Below are 20061 nucleotides of genomic sequence, written 5' to 3'. Positions count from 1 at the left end.
TGTAGAGACAAACAAGCAGTGATAGAAACAGATCATCAAAAGATGTCAACAACAATAATACAAAAGAACACATAGGTGTTAAAGTTAAAGTTGGTGATATTATCTAAACGAATGTGCTAATTAAGAATGGATGGTAGGGCACTCAATGTATAGCTCTAGTGGGGGTGGGGAGAGCATAAAAGATGTAAAATAAATAGATAAATAAATAAATAAATAAAATTTTTCTTATTCTCTTTTTATAATGGAAATAGGTGGGAAAAGGAAAATCTATATAATTTATTGGAAAAAAAAGAGAAAAGGAAGGGGGAAACAGAAAGGGGGTGGGGATGGGGGAGGGAGCTCACGACCTAAAGTTGTTGAATTCAATATTCAGTCTGGATGGCTGTAAAGTGCCTAGTCGGAAGATGAGGTGCTGTTCCTCCAGTTTGCGTTGGGCTTCACTGGAACAATGCAGCAAGCTAAGGACAGACATGTGGGCAAGAGAGCAGGGTGGAGTGTTAAAATGGCAGGCGACAGGGAGGTTTGGGTCATTCTTGCGGACAGACCGCAGGTGTTCTGCAAAGCGGTCGCCCAGTTTACGTTTGGTCTCTCCAATGTAAAGGAGACCACATTGGGAGCAACGAATGCAGTAGACTAAGTTGGGGGAAATGCAAGTGAAATGCTGCTTCACTTGAAAGGAGTGTTTGGGTCCTTGGACGGTGAGGAGAGAGGAAGTGAAGGGGCAGGTATTGCATCTTTTGCGTGGGCATGGGGTGGTGCCATAGGAGGGGGTTGAGGAGTAGGGGGTGATGGAGGAGTGGACCAGGGTGTCCCGGAGGGAGCGATCCCTACGGAATGCCGATAGGGGGGGGTGAAGGGAAGATGTGTTTGGTGGTGGCATCATGCTGGAGTTGGCGGAAATGGCGGAGGATGATCCTTTGAATGCGGAGGCTGGTGGGGTGATAAGTGAGGACGAGGGGGACCCTATCATGTTTCTGGGAGGGAGGAGAAGGCGTGAGGGCGGATGCGCAGGAGATGGGCCGGACACGGTTGAGGGCCCTGTCAACCACCGTGGGTGGAAAACCTCGGTTAAGGAAGAAGGAGGACATGTCAGAGGAACTGTTTTTGAAGGTAGCATCAGCGGAACAGATGCGACGGAGGCGAAGGAACTGAGAGAATGGGATGGAGTCCTTACAGGAAGCGGGGTGTGAGGAGCTGTAGTCGAGATAGCTGTGGGAGTCGGTGGGTTTGTAATGGATATTGGTGGACAGTCTATCACCAGAGATTGAGACAGAGAGGTCAAGGAAGGGAAGGGAAGTGTCAGAGATGGACCACGTGAAAATGATGGAGGGGTGGAGATTGGAAGCAAAATTAATGAATTTTTCCAAGTCCCGACGAGAGCATGAAGCGGCACCGAAGTAATCATCGATGTACCGGAGAAAGAGTTGTGGAAGGGGGCCGGAGTAGGACTGGAACAAGGAATGTTCCATATACCCCATAAAGAGACAGGCATAGCTGGGGCCCATGCGGGTACCCATAGCCACACCTTTTATTTGGAGGAAGTGAGAGGAGTTGAAGGGAAATAGCTCAATAGTTTCTGCAGCATAATTTATCTCCCTTTTTGAAGATAGTTACTATTGTGGGATTCCTGAATTTGGGGCGGGGGTGATGATGGTGGGAATAGTTTTTTTAAATATTTGTTCATAGGATGTTGGTGTCACTGGCTAAGCCAGCATTTATTGCCCATCCCTAGTTGCCCTTGAGAAGGTGGTGATGAGCTGCCTTCTTGAACCACTGCAGTCCGGTCCAGGACACCCAAAGTGCTGTTAAGAAGGTATTTCCAAGATTTTGACCCACTGACAGTGAAGGAATGGTGGTATATTTCCAAGTCAGGATGGTGAGTGACTTGGAGAGGAACTTCCAGGTAGTGGTGTTTCCATTTTTCTGCTCCCCTTGTCCTTCTAGATGATAGTGGTCGTGGGCTTTGAAGGTGCTGTCTAAGAAGCCGAGGTGAGTTGCTGCAGTGCATCTTGTATGTGGTTACACACTCCTGCTGCCATGTGTCAGTGGTGGAGGAAGTGAATGTTTATTGTGGTGGATGGGGTGCCAATCAAGCAGGCTGCTTTGTCCTGGATGGTGTTGATCTTCTTGAGTGTTGTTGGAGCTGCACTCATCCAGGCAAGTGGAGAGTATTCCATCACACTCCTGACTTGTGACTTGTAGATAATGGACAGACTTTGGAGAATCAGGAGGTGAGTTACGCTCCGCAGGATTTCTAGCCTCTGACCTGCTCTTGTAGCCACAGTATTTATATGGCTAGTCCAATTCCGTTTCTGGTCAATGGTAATCTCCAAGATAGTTCTATCTCCTCCTAAATTTGTAGGATAAGTCTTGATGTGAGATCAGAATAGAACTTTTCCTTAACATCTTCATCTAAGTCAAGAGGGGGGCATAAGTGCTGATGGCAGTGGCATACTGTGACTCTTTCATTTATGCAATTGTGGAGTTCTGGCATTCATCCAAGATGCTGTTCCTGATGTCAAAACCAACTCCATGGACATGAGGCTCACTATCAACCTTTCCTGTCTGATGGCGTGTTCCTTGCCTGTTCCTTCAGCTTCCCCTCCCCAGGAAGGTGAGTCTACTAAGGGTGGTAACATCAATTTGGAGTCTTGATAACTCATGTGATACGATTGCAGTTCTTCTTTCCCAATGATTACTCTAGAAATTATCCATGAGTGTTCTAACATTCCAAGTTGCAAAATTTAAAATTTTCTTTCTTCAACCACAAAGATGGTGATCCCACTGAGTGTGGTTCCCGAGCCAGGAAAAAGTGGTTCAATTAGATTACCCCCTCAACCTTCTAAACACAAGGGGATGCAAACCATATTTACACAACCTGTACTCATAATTTAACCCTTTATTAAACCCTACTTTCATTCTGGTGAATCTGCACTGTACCCCACTCCCAAGGTCTGGTGTCCAAAACTAAATACAATACTCAGATGGGGTCTGACCAAAGCTCTGTAAAATTGAACCATAAATTCTTCACGTTTTAATTGCAACTCCTTTGAGATATAAACCTACGTTCAATTTGTCTTGTTGATTACTTTGTATATTTGTGTACAAGTGATTTGTGGACCTGGACAATCCATTTGTTTCTCCACAGCTCCTAATCTATCACATTTAAAAAAAACTATGTTTATTCTGACTCATTTTGTTGCTATCTATTCTAATAATTACCCAGAAATAAATCAAGTCACCTCATCTATTTGGGATGGATGGTTATGCAACTTTCCAATACAAAAGGGCAAAAAAACATTATTTTTTTGCATTTTGAATTTTATAAGCCAACTTTGTACAGACTGGGTGAGATTTTCAGTGAGAGAGTATAAATCACTTATGCTCTGTGCAAGTTAAATCATTAATTGTATTTCCATATCTAGGAGTGTAAATCAGCAGTTTCACCTTTCACTTTTCCTATTAGGTCTATATTATTTTGGGCTACACTGGATGCACTTTCAGATTGAACCTCTGCATATACCAGTGGGGGAAATCCTCTATTTCTGTTTCATTGTTTTTTTTTTATTCATTCATGAGATGTGGGCTTTGCTGGCTGGGCCAGCATTTATTGCCCACCCCAAGTTGCCCAGTTATTTTTTTGTGGATAATTTTCCTCTAGTTCCAAACATCTGTATTGAGCATTCCTAGGACAAATATAGTGTCCTGATCCTGATACACTGCTTCAACAATGTGCCTAAAGCAAACCCTCAAAAAAGCACCATCTTGCGAATTAGTGGGAATTTCTTCACTTCAAAACCCATCAGTCTCTCTGATTATTTTAGTGCCAATTCTGCAAAATTATGGGCAGTTCTGAGCTGAACAGAGACAGTTTAGTTTATTTTGATGTGCAAGTGTATTGGTTGGCAGAGGCCTTTACCACATTAGCTTTCAAACAAAAGTTGCAGAAATAAAATGTCAATATGAAGATGATTGTTATTGCAACTAATATTGTGGAGGAGATGGGGAATACCTTTATGCATGGGGGTGGATCCCTTATCATCTCGTTCATTGATGTTAATTACTCCAGATTCCACCAGTTGTCGCAGAGTCTCGTGATCTCCTTTGAATGCACTTACATGAGCTGGAAATACGAGATCTAAAAATAAGCAGGAAGCAGTAGATCATCATCATTACTCAAATGCATCATTTTAATCTTGTCAAAATAATAATAGCAGATACTCATTTACCCACAATTCTTTGGATCATTGGCCTCTATCCATTTATGTACCTCCACACATTTTCCTTCATTCCACAACCAGAAGGGTAAGCAACATGCTTCCAGGCATTAATGCTGCTCTTGAAGCAACTATTTGGAGGTTTTAAGGGTAAGACCAACTTGACCCATTTTCTGATTTTCTCAATTTATGGAGAATTAACTTTTTTCATCCTTCTCTTTTTGCTTATTTCTCCACATGACTATGACAATTGAGTTCCTGGGCTGTTGTTTCTCTTAGACAGGTCAACTGAACTTTCTATAGTCTTATCACATAGCAACAGGGTTAAAAAAGTCACATTGCTCATTCTGCCTCACTTGGAGTGCTTGTGTTGCTGGTTAACTTCTATTAATAACATTCATGTGGAAACCCATCTATGCATCCCGCAAAAGATTTTTTAAAATGTGATTTTACAAAGTGTTCTGCAATAAAAAAAACTATATCATTCATTAATCTTTTTTTTCAATATTATATACAATCTATTATAAATATCTAGTTCATGGTTCAATTTAATATTTTAGAGGTAATATTTTAGTTCTGGGAAGATTAAGTTGTAAAGGGTAACGTAACTAAATTCTAGAGATTGGCAAAACATCTCTAGAAGTGGCAGTTCAGAAGGTTACCCATGTTTAATAGAGTCAGAATAGAAGAGATGGAGCCATAAACCAGGAGGTGGGCTTACTTTTAGCTGGAGACCTGGAGATATGGTGTCTACACTGCTTGAAAATAAATGCAGTACAGGGAAATGTTTTGTTTTAGAAGTTAGAGCCAAATTATTTTAAAAGCATTCAGTGAACCCTAAAGGGTTATGTCATCTTGGAGATGGTGGAGCTTAAGAAGGTTCTTCTAGTTTCAATTTATTTGTGTGTTTTCTGGGTGAGGGGGATGATTGCACTTTGGATCTTGTGTGGTTTGCAGCTCACAGAGAAACCCTGGGAGCCATTTGGTGCAGTTAGGGCTCAGGAGTAGTGCTGAGAAGCTGAAAAGGTGGTGCAAGATCTCTGGTTCCAAGCTGGAGAGGGTTAGGGCTCAGAAGAAGCCTTGGGAGCCACTTATAGTTCGATGCAGCCAGGAGACTGGAGCTTGAAGAAATCCAGGGGCAGTGTCAGCTTAGTGAAGCTAGCGGCCTGTGAAAGAATTGCAAGTATGCCTATAATTAGAGACAGGAGTGCAGCTTTTTGAATCCTGTGGAACACAGTCTCAGGAAAGGAGACTGAACGATCGGTAGGTGAACAGTCATTGAGGCAGTCCAAGTCAGAATGGCTTTTGAGGGAATTCAGAGGTTAGATCTTCGAAGATTGAAATCCCTTGTGTGGGAGACAGACTTTTAATAAGATTTTGTGACTCACATTAGTCACTGACATCTGGGTGAGTTGCTGAGAAATACATGAAATATGTCATGGTCACATCTGCCATTTAATGTGCAGTGCGGCTTGTTCAGCCACAGTTTGTCTGTTAATTCATATTTACCTCATGTTAATTCTGAATGTTAAGAGTATAAGATAGATATTGTAAATTGTTTTGCTGTGTTGACTTTGTATAGTGAAGGTTATTTTGTTTCTTTGAATGGAATCTTGTGACTTTATTCTCCTAGTGGGTAACTGGGATTTCAAAATTTGCCTACTTTAAACAAAAAGGTATTGGTCCCTAATCTGATCGTAACAAATCACTTAAGAAGTACCGTTAATGTAAACTGAAAAAGAGTTTCATGTTCTGCAAGTGCAACAAAGCTTCAGTATTCAATGTTAACAAACTAATTCTTTAAACAGCACAATAAGTTGCAGCAGCTTCATAGTGAACTAAATGTGACAGCACCATCTTGTCTGCTTACTTTCTTGATCAACTGGATGATCCCGTTCATATTCCACAGCTGTAATGTACTGCACTATGTTGTCCTTATAGAATCTCTTTGCAAGATCCTTCGGAGTTTCACCTTGGTCATTCCTGGCTCCCAGTATGTGGGTCATGCTAGCTCCTTGGCAGACAAGAAACTTAAAGCAATGCAAGTGGCCCTCCATTGCTGCAAGATGAGCTTCGATTAAAACAATAACAAGACACATTAAAGATACACAAAATTATTGCCTTTACAAAAAGTCAAATAAACAATAACCAACTGTCAATAGTACCCAGTGCAATTCAGTTCACAGCATTTTAACATTGTGGCTATTTTTATTATACAAAACAATTTAATTTGGTCAGGATCTCGCCGCAGTTTCATATCCAGTGAAACTTACTGGAAAATGCATGTTTACTGATGCCATTCAGGAATTGAATAGTTTAAGATTTGGGTGCCCTCTTAAATTGAATGCCACCTAGTCAGAGTTTCTCCATATTCTGTGGAATTATAACTCCACACTGTGCATGTTTTAGCTCTGACAGGTTCCTTGCCTGGAAGGCAGTCTATTTGACAGGCTAGGTTTCCAGTCAGGCAGCGACCACTCAAGAGGAGGCCACAAGACCAGGATCAGATCCCTGACCATTCCAATGGGGTCAGAATCTAAACCCTGACCCTGAGAGAGGGGCATAGTGGAGCAAGTTAGGAATGGGGGCATGGGAGAAACACTTCTGCTATTCATTGCCCTCAAGCAGTGCTGTAAATGGGCTTGCCTTCTCTCCAAGCTTGTCCTCCCCTTGCTTCAGCTGCTTAGTTTCCCAGGGTCTGGGAAATCCAGCCACCCAGAATAAAACTTGCTAGATGCAAGTTAAGTCAGAGACTGCCAGCCTCAATAACATATTTAAAATACTAGCCCATCTCCTGGGAGTGGGTTGGCTGCCCACCCTTTGTCCCACCTTCATAAAACCGGGAATTGGCTAGTTGAAACTGGTTTTCTATACACTTGGAGTTTTCCAACCGCATTCAAGTTAAATCCCATTCAACTTAAAGTTCTCCCCTTACTGTTTAAACTTAGTTGTGAAAAGTGGCATCACAAATGAGATATCTGTAAAACTTTATCCCAAAAACACTCACTTCTGGGAGAAAACTTGGAAAAAAAGGAACCACACTCTTGTTATAAATGCCTCATATTGATTTAATTTTAATCATAAATCAAAATGTTCTTTGATGAAGTATAATGAAAATTCAAAGCTAGCCAAAGAACCTTACCTGCTATGGACAACAGGAACCTTTCTATAAACAATCAACATCAATATCTTCTACTGTGGTATAACTAGAGCTGTGGACAGGGCTCGAAACTAAGAGTGGTGGGGAGGCCGGGGAATTGGCGGGGGGGGGGGGGGGGTTCAGGTGAAGGGAGATTTAGAAGTCCAAAGAGAAGGGTCAAGGCTCCAGACCAGTAATGCAATAGGATAAAGGCAAGCAAAGTGGGACAGGAAGGGGCAGATCATTTAAGTAAAATTGTACATTGACGAATAAGGTCATTGCAGGGAATAGAAGTTTTAAAAATGAAATTAAAGGTTCTTTATCCAATTGCACGATGCATTTACAATAAAATAGATTAACTGGTGGCACAAATAAAGGTAAATGATTTAGATTTAATCATAATTACAGAGACAAGGTTTCGAGGTGATCAAGGTTGGGAAATAAATATTTCAGGGTACACAATATTTCAGAAAGACAAACAGAATGGCAAAGGAGATGGGGTAGCTTGATAGGATAGCCCTGCTGGAAAATATGACATAAGGACATTAGCGAGGAAGGATTTTGCCTCAGATGATCATGAAGTAGAATCAGTAAGGGTGAACTTAGGGGTAGCAAGTGTCACGATCCCAGTTAAGATTACCATGGACAAGCCTGATCCCAGAGCAGAACCCAGTTTGATATATCCTAACTTTTAATTTGTTTGTTTGGATATGTGGAGAGTGGCTACTGAACAGAGTCACTGAAGTCAACTAATGAACTTCTAACAAAAGAATTAAAACATTTATTTAACAAGAACAGATGAACTATATTACAATACTGCTTCATCCAGAACTATACCTTTACAGATATATACAGATTTGTAAGGATAACACAAGTTACAAAAGCTATCTTATACACTAATGTTCACAGTAAGTACACAGTCCATGTAAACCAATTGGTTACCTGTGGTCAGACACACCACACTCTGAAACCAAGTGACAGATGCCACCTCAACCAGTTGCTATGGATTTCTCATCAACTCTCCCGAAATGCTTGTTACACATGAGTCGACCAGTTTCACTAAGCTCTATCTTTCACATGAGGATTTCCAATCTCCACTCTCCAAGACCTCGCCTTGGAATCTTCTCCCAAAACAATGTTTTCTCTCAGATGCCTCCCATGAGGGTTCACCTCCTTTCGAACTCTCCTTCTGATGTTCCTCTCCCCTGGGTCACCACGTGTTCAAACTTCAAGGCCTTGGAGTGAGGGGGTGGAGGGAGGTGAGAGAGTGTGTATGTGCACGAGCGTGAGAGATTGTGAGACAGTGCGCGAGTGTGAGAGAGTGCGCAAGTATGAGATTGCATGTGCGTGTGGTGTCTGGCTCACTCCTGGTCTCACGGTTCTTATTCATCCTCACACTAACGTGCACTCTCTCACACACTCACCCCTCACACTCTAATTGTAACCTTTATTTATTACTCTTTTTTAAAAATTATCAATTTCTTGTTTTGACATAGTTTTTTTGCTCAGCAAATTGTTTCTTCACATATATTGACTTTTTATTAGAAATTCATGTTTAATGTTGTGCCAAATGTTATCTTTCTGAGCTTTGCTTATCGGCACCTTGAGTGAGGAAAAGAATGGAAATGTGGCCACCCATGAGAGTATACCTGGTAAATTGCCATCCTGATCCACTTCATTCACATCTGCTCCCCATCTGACTAGAAGTTGCAAGCAGCCCAGCCTGCCATGGAAGGCAGCATAATGAACACTCCTCCAACCAGACTTATCTATTGGATTTGTATCCTAGAGCAAAACAAATAGAAAAGTGGTGCTCAACATTATATTTCAGCAAACGTTGAATGTGTGCTGTGTCTCTGTGCATCCATATATAGCCCAAATACCTTAAAAAATGAAATTAGATAACCATTTCCACATTGGTCAGCGTTCAAAATTATGAAATCAATTTAATTTACCAAATAACACTTATCTGGCCAATGTTAAAAGCAAACGTTATTTTCAAGCTTTATTAGAATCTGTGTGTCTCTATTATTGAATCCATGAATGACTGTCCTCCCTTTCCTGGAGACCGTGAAATTTACTGTGAAGAAAATCCACCCTATTAGTTACCTAACAGTTCCTTACCACACCACTGCGAAGAATGGTCTGAAGTGTGTACGAATGTCCATGGGCAGCAGCCAGGTGCGATGGTATGCAGCCTCTATCATCCTTTGCTGTTAAATTGGCACCATTTGTTATCAGGGCCTGAGAAGCAACACATGAAGGCATTACACTGTGCTTCTTTTTGTGAAATAGAAAGATAGAAAACTTATGGCACAGAAAGAGGCCATTCGATCCATTGTATCTTGTGCTAGCCAAGAAAGAGTTCTCCAGCCTAATCTCACTTTCTAGCTTTTGATCCATAGCCCTGTAGGTTTCAGTAATTCAAGTGCAAATCCAAGTATTTTTAAATGCAATGGGGTTTTCCGCCTCAATAACTCCTTCACGCAATGGGTTCTAGATTTCTACCACCTCTGGGTGAAAAAAGTCCCTACTACCAGCTTAAATCTATGTCTCATTTATTGACCTCTTTGCTAAAGGAAGTGGGTCTTTCCTATCCACTCTATCTAGGCCCCTCATATTTTATACACCTCAATTAAATCCCCCCTCAGCCTTCCCTTTTCCAAAGAAAACAACCTAGCCTATCCAATCTTTCCTCAAAATTCTCCATTCCTGGCAACATCCTCATAAATCTCCTCTGCACAGTGTAAACATATCCTTCCTGCAATGTGGCGACTCGAGCTGTATTCTGTTGTGGCCTAACTAATGTCCTAAACAGTTCTAGCATAATTTTCCAACTCTTATAAACTATCTCTCGGCTAATAAGGCAACTATCCCGTTTGCCTTCTTAACTCCCTTTTCTACACGTCCTACAGCTTACAGGGGTCTGTGGACATGAACCCCAAGCTCCCTCTGTTTCTCTATAATTCTCAGGAATCTTATCATTTACTGTGTATTCCCTTGCCTTAATTGCCCTCTCTGAATGCATTTCCTCACATAAGCTGCACTCATGATAGAAACTGAAAGCATTTCAAGGCTTCAAAATGTGCAGACAATTAATATTAAAAGATGAATGCTATGTGTGAGATATATCAGTGCTCAGAATGAGACTAACTTAAAACAGGTAACAAATAGTACAAGTTAATTACATGACAAACACCCGCTGCACAGCCACAATAATAAACCTTAACCCCAACTTCAAAAGATGAGCTCTGCACTGCACCAGTGTGGATTTCCACACTTATTATCATTAAAGATTCTAAGCTGTGTTGACAATTCAGTGTCTACCAGCATACAACTGTGCCAGTTTTGAGCCAGTCCAAGTTGAGATGACCTATTCTCGCATCTCTAGCAAAAAAGGGAAACAAGGAGATAAAGGAGTGAGCGAAACAGGTAGAATACAGCAAACTCCCGCTGAATCAAATCCCAGGGCAGCTGCCTTCAAATTCGGGTTAAGCAGAGTTTCGTTTTAGCCAAGGCCCAATTTGCCACATGACTGTATCTGTTTGTAGCCCAATATGCCTACAACTACTTCTAACACTTATATTACTCTCTAGTTCTCAGATTCAAATGCCAAATAAAAAACACATAGTAAAAGACAGTAAAAGAGTAAAAAAAATCTTTATTCCATTTGTTCATAGTTTACATTGTGTTGTCTTGAATCGATCCAACCATCCGTCACTGCAGGTGAACTCCATGACCTGAGTTTTACTTTTCGTGGGCGCGTGTGATCGGCAGGCCCAGGAGTGGTCAGGAAACAGGCCCCCGACTGCAATTTCACGCTGGCTTGGCCAATTAACAGCCAGCCAGTGTGAAACGCGTGCTGAAAACCTCAGAGTTGCCGGGCTGGAGGTGGGAAGAGGACGGGCAATGACGTTTCAGCGGGCACGGGTGAGCACTGCGAGAAAGCTCCCTGAAGGCAGACAGCTGCCTCAGAGAGCTACAAACCTGAACAAGCTGAAATAAAGGTTTAAAAAGCTGCAACAAAATGTCCATGCATCACAATCAATCGCCTGAACACATGGCTAAGAATGCTGTCCACAGATATTTATTTTTATTTTATTTCATAACAGAAATCTCATCCTGCCCTTGGATGAGGTTTGATGAAAAATGCAAAGGCCGCCTGGCCGATTCACCCGTCCGCCAACCATAAGATTGGACGGGCCACAAAAAATCAGAGCCAATTGTGCTGTTAATGGGCTTAGTTGCCCTCTTAATTGTCGACAGGTGCGCTTAATTTTCACGCACCTGCCAAGCAAAATATCGTGCTCAATGACACTCGTCCGACATGTTCTCATGTGATTTTACGTCCGATTGAGTTGGGCACGCGCCCACCCGCAGGACGTAAAATTCGGCCCCATGTGTCTCAGCTTCTTCGCCATGGTGACCCCAGTTGCCTGCAGAATTGGGCTGGAGATGGGCACATTCTCTGCTTGGGCTGACTTGAACCACGTTAGCAGAGCTTCTTCGATGTTGGGGTAAGCAGATATTCTCATCTTCTTCCCTGCTGGACAGAATGCCCATTTGTTGAACTGTTCCAAGATGTTCTCCTTGGCTTTCAGAATGGTGGACAAACTTGATGGTAAAATCTTCCACTGTTCCATGATGTACGCGTTTTGCTTCAAGTTTTCCACTTGCCCTATCAACTTCACCTTCTCTCCAATCACAACACTTTTAACTTTAGTTGTTTGGTAGTATAAAACTTGAATATTGCTGAAAAAGAAACATGTCAAAGCTTTTCGTTTTGCATATGAACATATAAACATATGAATTAGGAGAAGGCGTAGGCCACTTGGCCCCCCGAGCCTGCTCTACCATTCAATAAGATCATGGCTGATCTGATTGTAACCTCCATCCCACATTCCTGCTTACTCTCAATAATCTTTCACCCCTTGTTAATCAAGAATCTATCTAGCTCTGTCTTAAAAATATTCAAAGACTCTGCTTCCACCGCCTTTTAAGGAAGGGAATTCTAAAGGCTCACAGCCTTCAGAGAAAAAATTTCTCCTCATCTCCATCTTAAATGAGCAACACTTTATTTTTAAACAGTTCTAGATTCTCCCACAAAAGGAAACATCCTCTCCTTGTCTGCCCTGTCAAGACCCTTCAGGATCTTAAAAGTTTCAGTCAAGTCATCTCTTACTCTTCTAAATTCCAGTGGATATAAGCCTAACCTGTCCAACTTTTCCTTGTTTGACAACCTGCCCATTCCTGGTATTAGTCTAGTAAATCTTTTCTGAACTGCTTCCAATGCATTTACGTCTTTCTTTAAATAAGGAGACCAGTACTGTACACAATACTTCAGATGTGGTCTTACTAGTGCTCTGTCAAACTGAAGCATAACCTTTGTAATCAATTCCCCTCACAATAAACAATAACGTTCTATTAGCTTTCCTAATTACTTGATGTACCTGCATACTAGCCCTTTGTAACTCACGCACTAGGACACCTAGATCCCTCTGAATCTCACAGCCCTGCAATCTCTCACCATTTAGATAAGCTTCTTTTTATTCTTCATGCCAAAATGGACAATTTCACATTTGCCCACATTATTCTCCATTTGCCAGATCTTTGTCCACTCACTTAACCCATGTCCCTTTGTAGCTCCTTATGTCCTCTTCACAATTTACTTTCCTACCTATCTTTGTATCATCAGCAAATTTAGCAACTTTCCTTCAATCCCTTCATCCAAGTCATTTATATAAATTGCAAGAAGTTGAGGTCTCAGCATTGATCCCTGTGGCATACCACTCATCAAATCCTGCCAACCAGAAAAAAGACCCATTTATGCCAACTCTCTGCCTCCTGCTAGCTAGCCAATCTTCTATCCATGTCAATGTGTTGCTCCCTACACCATCAGCTTTTATTTTCTGCAATAACCTTTGATGTGGCACTTTATCAAATGCCTTCTGGAAGTCTAAGTACAGTACATCCACTAGCCCCCCTTTATCCACAGCACATGGGACTCCTTCAAATGATTTCTCTTTCACAAAACCATGTTGACTCTGCCTGATTATCTTGAATTAATCTAAGTGCCCTGTTAAAACATCTTTAGTAATAGCTTACAACATTTTCCCTGTGACAGATGTTAGGCTAACTGGCCTATAGTTTCCTGCTCTGTCTCCCTACCTTTAGAATAAAGGAGTTGTATTTGCTATCTTCCAATCTAATGGAACCTTCCCGAATCTAGGGAATTTTGGAAAATTAAAACCAACGCATCAACTATATCACTAACCACTTCTTTCAAGGCCTTAGTGTGAAGTCCATCCAGACCTGGGGATTTGTCAGCCTGCAGCCCCAACAGTTTGCTCAATGCCACTTCCCTCGTGATTATAATTTTCCCCGAGTTCCTCCCTCCCTTTCATTTCCTGATTTACAACTATCTCTGGGATGTTACTTGTGTCCTCTATAGTGAAGACCAAAGCAAAATACCTCTTCAATTTATCCGCTGTCTCCCTACTTTCCATTATCAATTCCCCAGATACTCTTTCTATAGGACCAGCACTTGCTTTGTAACGCTTTTCTTATTTAAATATCTATAGAAACTCTTCCTATCCGTCTTTATATTATAACCTAGTTTTCTCTCATACTCTAATTTTTCTCTTTATTAATCTTTTTGTCATTCTTTGCTATTCTTTATATTCTTTCCAATCATCTGACCTGCCACCATCTTTGTGCTTTTTTCTTTAAACTTGATACTGACTTTAACTTTTTCAGGTAACCATGGATGGCGGGCCCTTCCCTTGGGATTTTTATTTCTCACTGGAATGTATATATTGTGTGTATTCTGAAATATCCCTTTAAATGTCTGCCACTGAACCTCTATGGACCTATCCTTTAACCTCATTTGCCAGCTCACTTCAGCTGGCTCTGCTTTCGGGTCCTCATAATTGCCCTTATTTAAGTTTAAAATACCAGTCTTGAACGCACTCATTTTTACCTATAACTGAATGTAAAATTGAATCATATTATGATCACTGCTACCAAGGAGTGCCTTCACCATGAGGTTATCAATTAATCCTATCTAGTTGCTCAATACCAAATCTAGTAATAACCTGCTCTCTGGTTGGCTCCAGAACATGCTGTTCTAAGAAACTATTCTGAAAACATTCTATGAACTCCTCTTTGCCCATCTGATTTTTCCTGTCTATATTTAGATTAAAATCCCCCATGATTATTGCTGTACCTTTCTGACAAGCTCCCATTATCTCTTCTTTTATACTCTGTCCTACCTAGTAGTTGCAATTAGGGGGCCTGTACACCACTTCCACAAATGACTTTTTGTCTTTATCATTTCGCATCTCAACCCAAACTGCTTCTACATCCTGGTTTCCTGAATTTAGGTTATCCCTCTCTAATGTGCTGATACCATCATTAATTAACAGAGCCATCCACTTTTTCCTAACTTCCTGTACTTCCTAAATGTCATGTACCCTTCAATATTCAGATCCTGCTTTTATTTTCTGCAATAACCTTTGATGTGGCACTTTATCAAATGCCTTCTGGAAGTCTAAGTACAGTACACCCACTAGACCCCTTTATCCACAGCACATGGGACTCCTTCAAATGATTACAGTCACCCTGTAGCCATGTCTCTACAATGGCTATCAGATACTACTTATTTAGTTCTATTTGCACTATCAGTTCATCTGTTTTGTTTCCAACACTACGTCCATTTAGATATAGAACCTTTAGTTTAGTCCTTCTATTATTTTAGTAGCATCTAGCCTTATCTGCTAAATTACTCTTAGATTTGTACTCTCTGTCCCTTCCTGTCACAGTCTATTTATCATTTCCCAGATTATTACCTTTCTCTCTTGCCTTGTCTCTACTCTTTGGTTTCCCACATCTTCCCAAATTCGACCCCTTGTCCCCACTATTCAGTTTAAAACCCTACTTCCATAGTTACGCAGCTTGTGAGGACACCAGCCCCAGCACGGTTGAGGTGTAGACTGTCCCAACAGTACAGATCCAACTTTCCCAGGTACTAGTGCCAGTGCTCCACAAACCAAAACCCACTTCTCCCACACCAGTCTTTGAGCCATACATTAATTTCTCTAATCTGATTTGTCCTGTGCCAATTTGCATGTGGCTCAGATGATAATCAAGAAATTATTACCTTAATTATTAAAATTAAAATCTAAAAATTATTACCTGCCATACTTATATGCTTTAATTAATTACTTAATTATTTTATTCAATTATTTATTTTCTTTTATATATTTACTAATCTTAACACAAATTCCTGCTTCTTAGTTTGGTGTCTAGCTCTTCATGCTAACTATGCAGAGGCTCCTTCCTCATCCTGCCTATGTCGTTGGTACTTACATGGACCAGGACCACTGGATCCTCCCCCTCCCACTGCAAGTTCCTCTCCAGCCCTGAGCAAATGTCCTGAACCCTAGCACCGGGCAGGCAACATAGCCGTCTGGTTCTTGCTCCTTGCAATAGAGGATAATGTCAATCCCCCTCACTATACTGTCCCCTACAACCACTACATTCCTTTGTGCTCCCCCCAGTTGAATGGTTTCCTGTACCATTGTGCCATGGTCAGTCAGCTCATCCACCCTGCAGCCCCCACTCTAACCCAAACAAGCTGAAAGAACCTCAAACCTGTTGGACAATTACAGAGGCTGAGGCTCCTACCATCTGGGTCCCCTTACATGCCTCAGCTACAGTCACACCCTCCTGTCCCTCACCACTTTCCAAATCAGGGAATCCTATCCTAAAGGGTGTGGCCACCTCCTAGTACAAAGCATCCAAGTAACTTTTCTCCTTCCTGATGTGTCGCAGTATCTGCAGCTCAGCCTCCAGTTCAATGGCTCTGAGCTGACAATCCAGGCGGCTATGTTGCCTGCCCAATGCCTGCCACCTCAAGCTGCAGACACTTACTGCTGACGTGTTTGCCTTGGATCACACTAGTACCCAGGAGCTCCCATTTGCTGCAGCTATGACACATCATCAATCCTGCCATACTTATGTGCTTTAATTAATTACTTAATTATTTTATTCAATTATTTATTTTCTTTTATATATTTATTAATCTTAACACAAATTCCTGTACTATTTTAAACCTTAGGAATAGAACAGACCTTGACCACATACCAGATAATCACCAAACAGCTCGCTTCTTCCCCTGTAGTAGAGCAAGAACCAGTGCCTACAAAGTTAGAAAAAGCAAAAGAGCACCTCCCTCCCCACCTCATCAAACTTCCTCAGCTCACCAAGCTCTCACACTCCGTTGAGGTTGCACACTCAGTGCTGGTCTCTAGTTTTCTTAATTAACTATTTCAGCTGCTGTCAGTGGATAGCTTCTATCTCCTTGCTTAGGCCCCTGGATGAGACTTAAGAGTTTAAACAGCATTTGCAGTTAAACTGAACTTGCAATTAAACTGTAGGATCGAAATCCCCTCCAACTGGGATATTTATGGAACTATAAATTTCAAAAAAAGACAAGCTGCAGTCAGCAGTACAGGGCTGGGCAGCAATGGGGTTAATTCAGACATTTAGTGAAAACACAGTGACTCACCAAAAGAGTTTGGACATTGACTGACTGCTATCAGGAAACAATGGTACCAGATAAATGCCATTACCTGCCATCAGCTAATGCAATCAAGAAGGCCTGATTACCCAATACAATGGCACAAAGGGCATATCATCAATACAATATACTCAAGGAATTATTCAACCACCACAGACTAAACTGTCTCTTTATGGGGTATGTGGAACATTCCTTGTTCCAGTCCTACTCCGGCCCCCTCCCACAACTCTTTCTCCGGTACATCGATTATTGCTTCGGTGCTACTTCATGCTCTCGTCTGGACCTGGAAAATGTATTAACTTTGCTTCCAATTTCCACCTCTCCATCATTTTCACATGGTTCATCTCAGACACTTCCCTTCCCTTCCTTGACCTCTCTGTCTCAATTTCTGGTGATAGGCTGTCCACCAATATTCATTACAAGCCTACCGACTCCCACAGCTACCTCAACTACAGCTCCTCACACCCCGCTTCCTGTAAGGGCTCCATCCCATGCTCTCAGTCCCTTCTCCTCCGTCGTATCTGTTCTGATGATGCCACTTTCAAAAACAGTTCCTCTGATATGTCTTCCTTCTTCTTTAACCGAGATTTTCCACCCACGGTAGTTGACAGGGCCCTCAACCGTGTCAGGTCCATCTCTTGCGCCTCACACTTTCCTCTCCCTCCCAGAACCATAATAGGGTCCCCCTTGTCCTCACTTATCACCCCACCAGCCTCTGCATTCAAAGGATCATCCTCCACCATTTCCGCCAACTCCAGCATGATGCCACCACCAAACACATCTTCCCTTCACCCATCCAACGGCATTTAGCAGGGATCATTCCCTCCGGGACACCCTGGTCCACTCCTCCATCACCCCCTATACCTCAACCCCCTCCCTTGGCACCTTCCCATGCAACTGCAGAAGGTGCAACACCTGCCCCTTTACTTCCCCTCTCCTCACCGTCCAACAGCCCGAACAATCCTTTCAAGTGAAGCAACATTTTAGTTTATTGCATTCGTTGCTCCCAATGCAGTTTCCTCTACACTGGAGAGACCAAACGCAGACTGGGTGACCGCTTTGCAGAACACCTTCGGTCTGTCCGCAAGCATGACCCAGACCTCCCTGTCGCTTGCCATTTCAACACTCCACCCTGCTCTCATGCCCTCATGTCCGTCCTTGGCCTGCTGCATTGTTCCAGTGAAGCTCAACGCAAATTGGAGGAACAGCAGCTCATCTTCCGACTAGGCACTTTACAGCCTTCCGGACTGAATATTGAGTTCAACAATTTTAGATCATGAACTCTCTCCTACCCCTACCTCCTTTCCAATCCCCCCTTTTTTGTCCAATAACTTATATAGATTTTTCTTTTCCCACCTATTTCCATTATTTTTAAATGTATTTGCATCCATTGTTTTATCCCTACCTTTTAGCCTATTTCGATCCCTTCCCTTTAGCCCTCCCCACCCCCACTAGAGCCACCTGTACCTTGCTTGTCCTGCTTTCTACCCTTAATTAGCACATTCCTTAGATAATATCACCACCTTCAACACCTTTTTGTCCTTTTGTCTATTACATCTTTTGGTTACCTCCACCTATCACTGGCCCTCTATCCAGCTATACCTGTCCCACCCCCCACCACACTTCCCCCTTAAACCAGCTTATATTTCACCTCTTTTCTATTTTTATTTAGTTCTGTTGAAGAGTCATATGGACTCGAAATGTTAAATGTGTTCCTCTCCGCAGATGCTGCCAGATCTGCTGAGTTTTTCCAGGTATTTTTATTTGTGTTTTGGATTTCCAGCATCCGCAGGTTTTTGCTTTTACCTCAGATAATAGTACTGGAATAGGGGCATTCAAACTCTCATTAACTTTGGAACCAGGTGCTGTTACTGTGCCACTTCAAACAGCAGAATTGCTCATACAATGGGAACTGATAATATTGGTCTGGATACAACTTCCATAGAAAACCCTGTATTGTTTCAACCAGCAGTCACTGATGACAGTTGTCTGGACTTTGCATGGAATCAACTAGAGGGACATTGGAACAACAGGAAATATGTTTTGACATGTCTGAGTTAAATTATTATAAAAGCAAAGCAGATCAGAGCATCTGGGCTGCAGCCAAGGAGGGGGGTCAGGAAGGGTCAACTTGGCTCAATGGACCTACAGTTTTCACCGAAAGGGCCAAAATAGTTTGTAAAGCATTGCCATAGTCCTTTGCTTCACTTCGCATGGACATAATCCAGCATGGCTGTGTTCTGTTGTTAGTATGGAATTCATCCTGTATTACATGCACAAACTGCATTGAATGCTGAAATGCTGAGGTCACTTTGGTGATCTTATAGAAGTGTTTTGGTCCATGGTCTTGATAGGAATAGAAGGTAAACAAAGGAAAAAACAAATGTATCTACCTGTTTTAAGTCTAATAATTTCACCTATTTGAAGTGGCCTAAAAACAATTTGCATTCACTATAGGTCATAAAGTGCTACAATTACATGATTCCTTTTTGCAACCAGCGATGTTGGGCATTGAGAGTGTTTTCAGCCATACCGTGGTGATACTGGCCTGAGGTTTTGGGCTGCAGTCAAGAAGAAAGGTCGAATTTATTCACTTTGGCTCAGGCCTACAGTCTACACCGGACAGACCAACTGGTTGGGGATTGTAAATTTCAGCCAAATCATAGTGATATTGGTCTGAGGGTTTTTTTGGAGGCTTGGGGAGAAAATTTTATGTTTTTTACCAGTACCTTGTAACTTGTTTCAGCCATATCTTGGTGATATTGGTCTGAGGGTTTTTTCTTAAGGTTTCAGAACAGGACATGGTGTTTTGCCTGTGTTTTTTCTAAGTTTTAACCGAGTCATGGTGACTTTGTGTCGGATACAGGGAATAGGTTGTTTTACATTTTGAGTTTTGTACTGCGAGTGATTCAATAAAGCAATTGTGAATTATTAGAAGAAACTTGTCCCACTGGTCATTCTGTTCAAGCCATACACTTGTGAATCTGGTGTCACGAACTTGAGTGTGGAGAGGGTCTCTGAGGGAAAAGGGGAACCCATACAAAACAGTACTTGCAGTTAAACAGTACTTGCATTTAAATGTTAAATACAAACAATATTAGATTTTTAGAAAGATATTTAAGTTT

General features: G+C 41.8%; 1 protein-coding gene across 2 annotated transcripts in view; it reads right to left on the bottom strand.

Moving 5' to 3' along the window:
* Nucleotides 1-20061, bottom strand: part of LOC121284348 (ankyrin repeat domain-containing protein 42-like) — a 59677-nt gene that overhangs the window by 13582 nt on the left and 26034 nt on the right. Inside the window, exons 4-7 of one of the 2 annotated variants that reach the window (XM_041199759.1) lie at nt 9481-9600; nt 9006-9141; nt 6088-6288; nt 4013-4138 (exon numbers count right to left, since the gene is read on the bottom strand). In XM_041199759.1, the coding sequence (XP_041055693.1) occupies nt 4013-4138; nt 6088-6288; nt 9006-9141; nt 9481-9600 (583 nt within the window). The remainder of the gene's footprint in view (nt 1-4012; nt 4139-6087; nt 6289-9005; nt 9142-9480; nt 9601-20061) is intronic. The other variant, XM_041199761.1, reaches the window with a different exon arrangement.

Source organism: Carcharodon carcharias, chromosome 11 (genome assembly GCF_017639515.1).
Source record: "Carcharodon carcharias isolate sCarCar2 chromosome 11, sCarCar2.pri, whole genome shotgun sequence".
Taxonomy (NCBI): domain Eukaryota; kingdom Metazoa; phylum Chordata; class Chondrichthyes; order Lamniformes; family Lamnidae; genus Carcharodon; species Carcharodon carcharias.
This window is presented reverse-complemented; position numbering and strand designations above follow the sequence as displayed.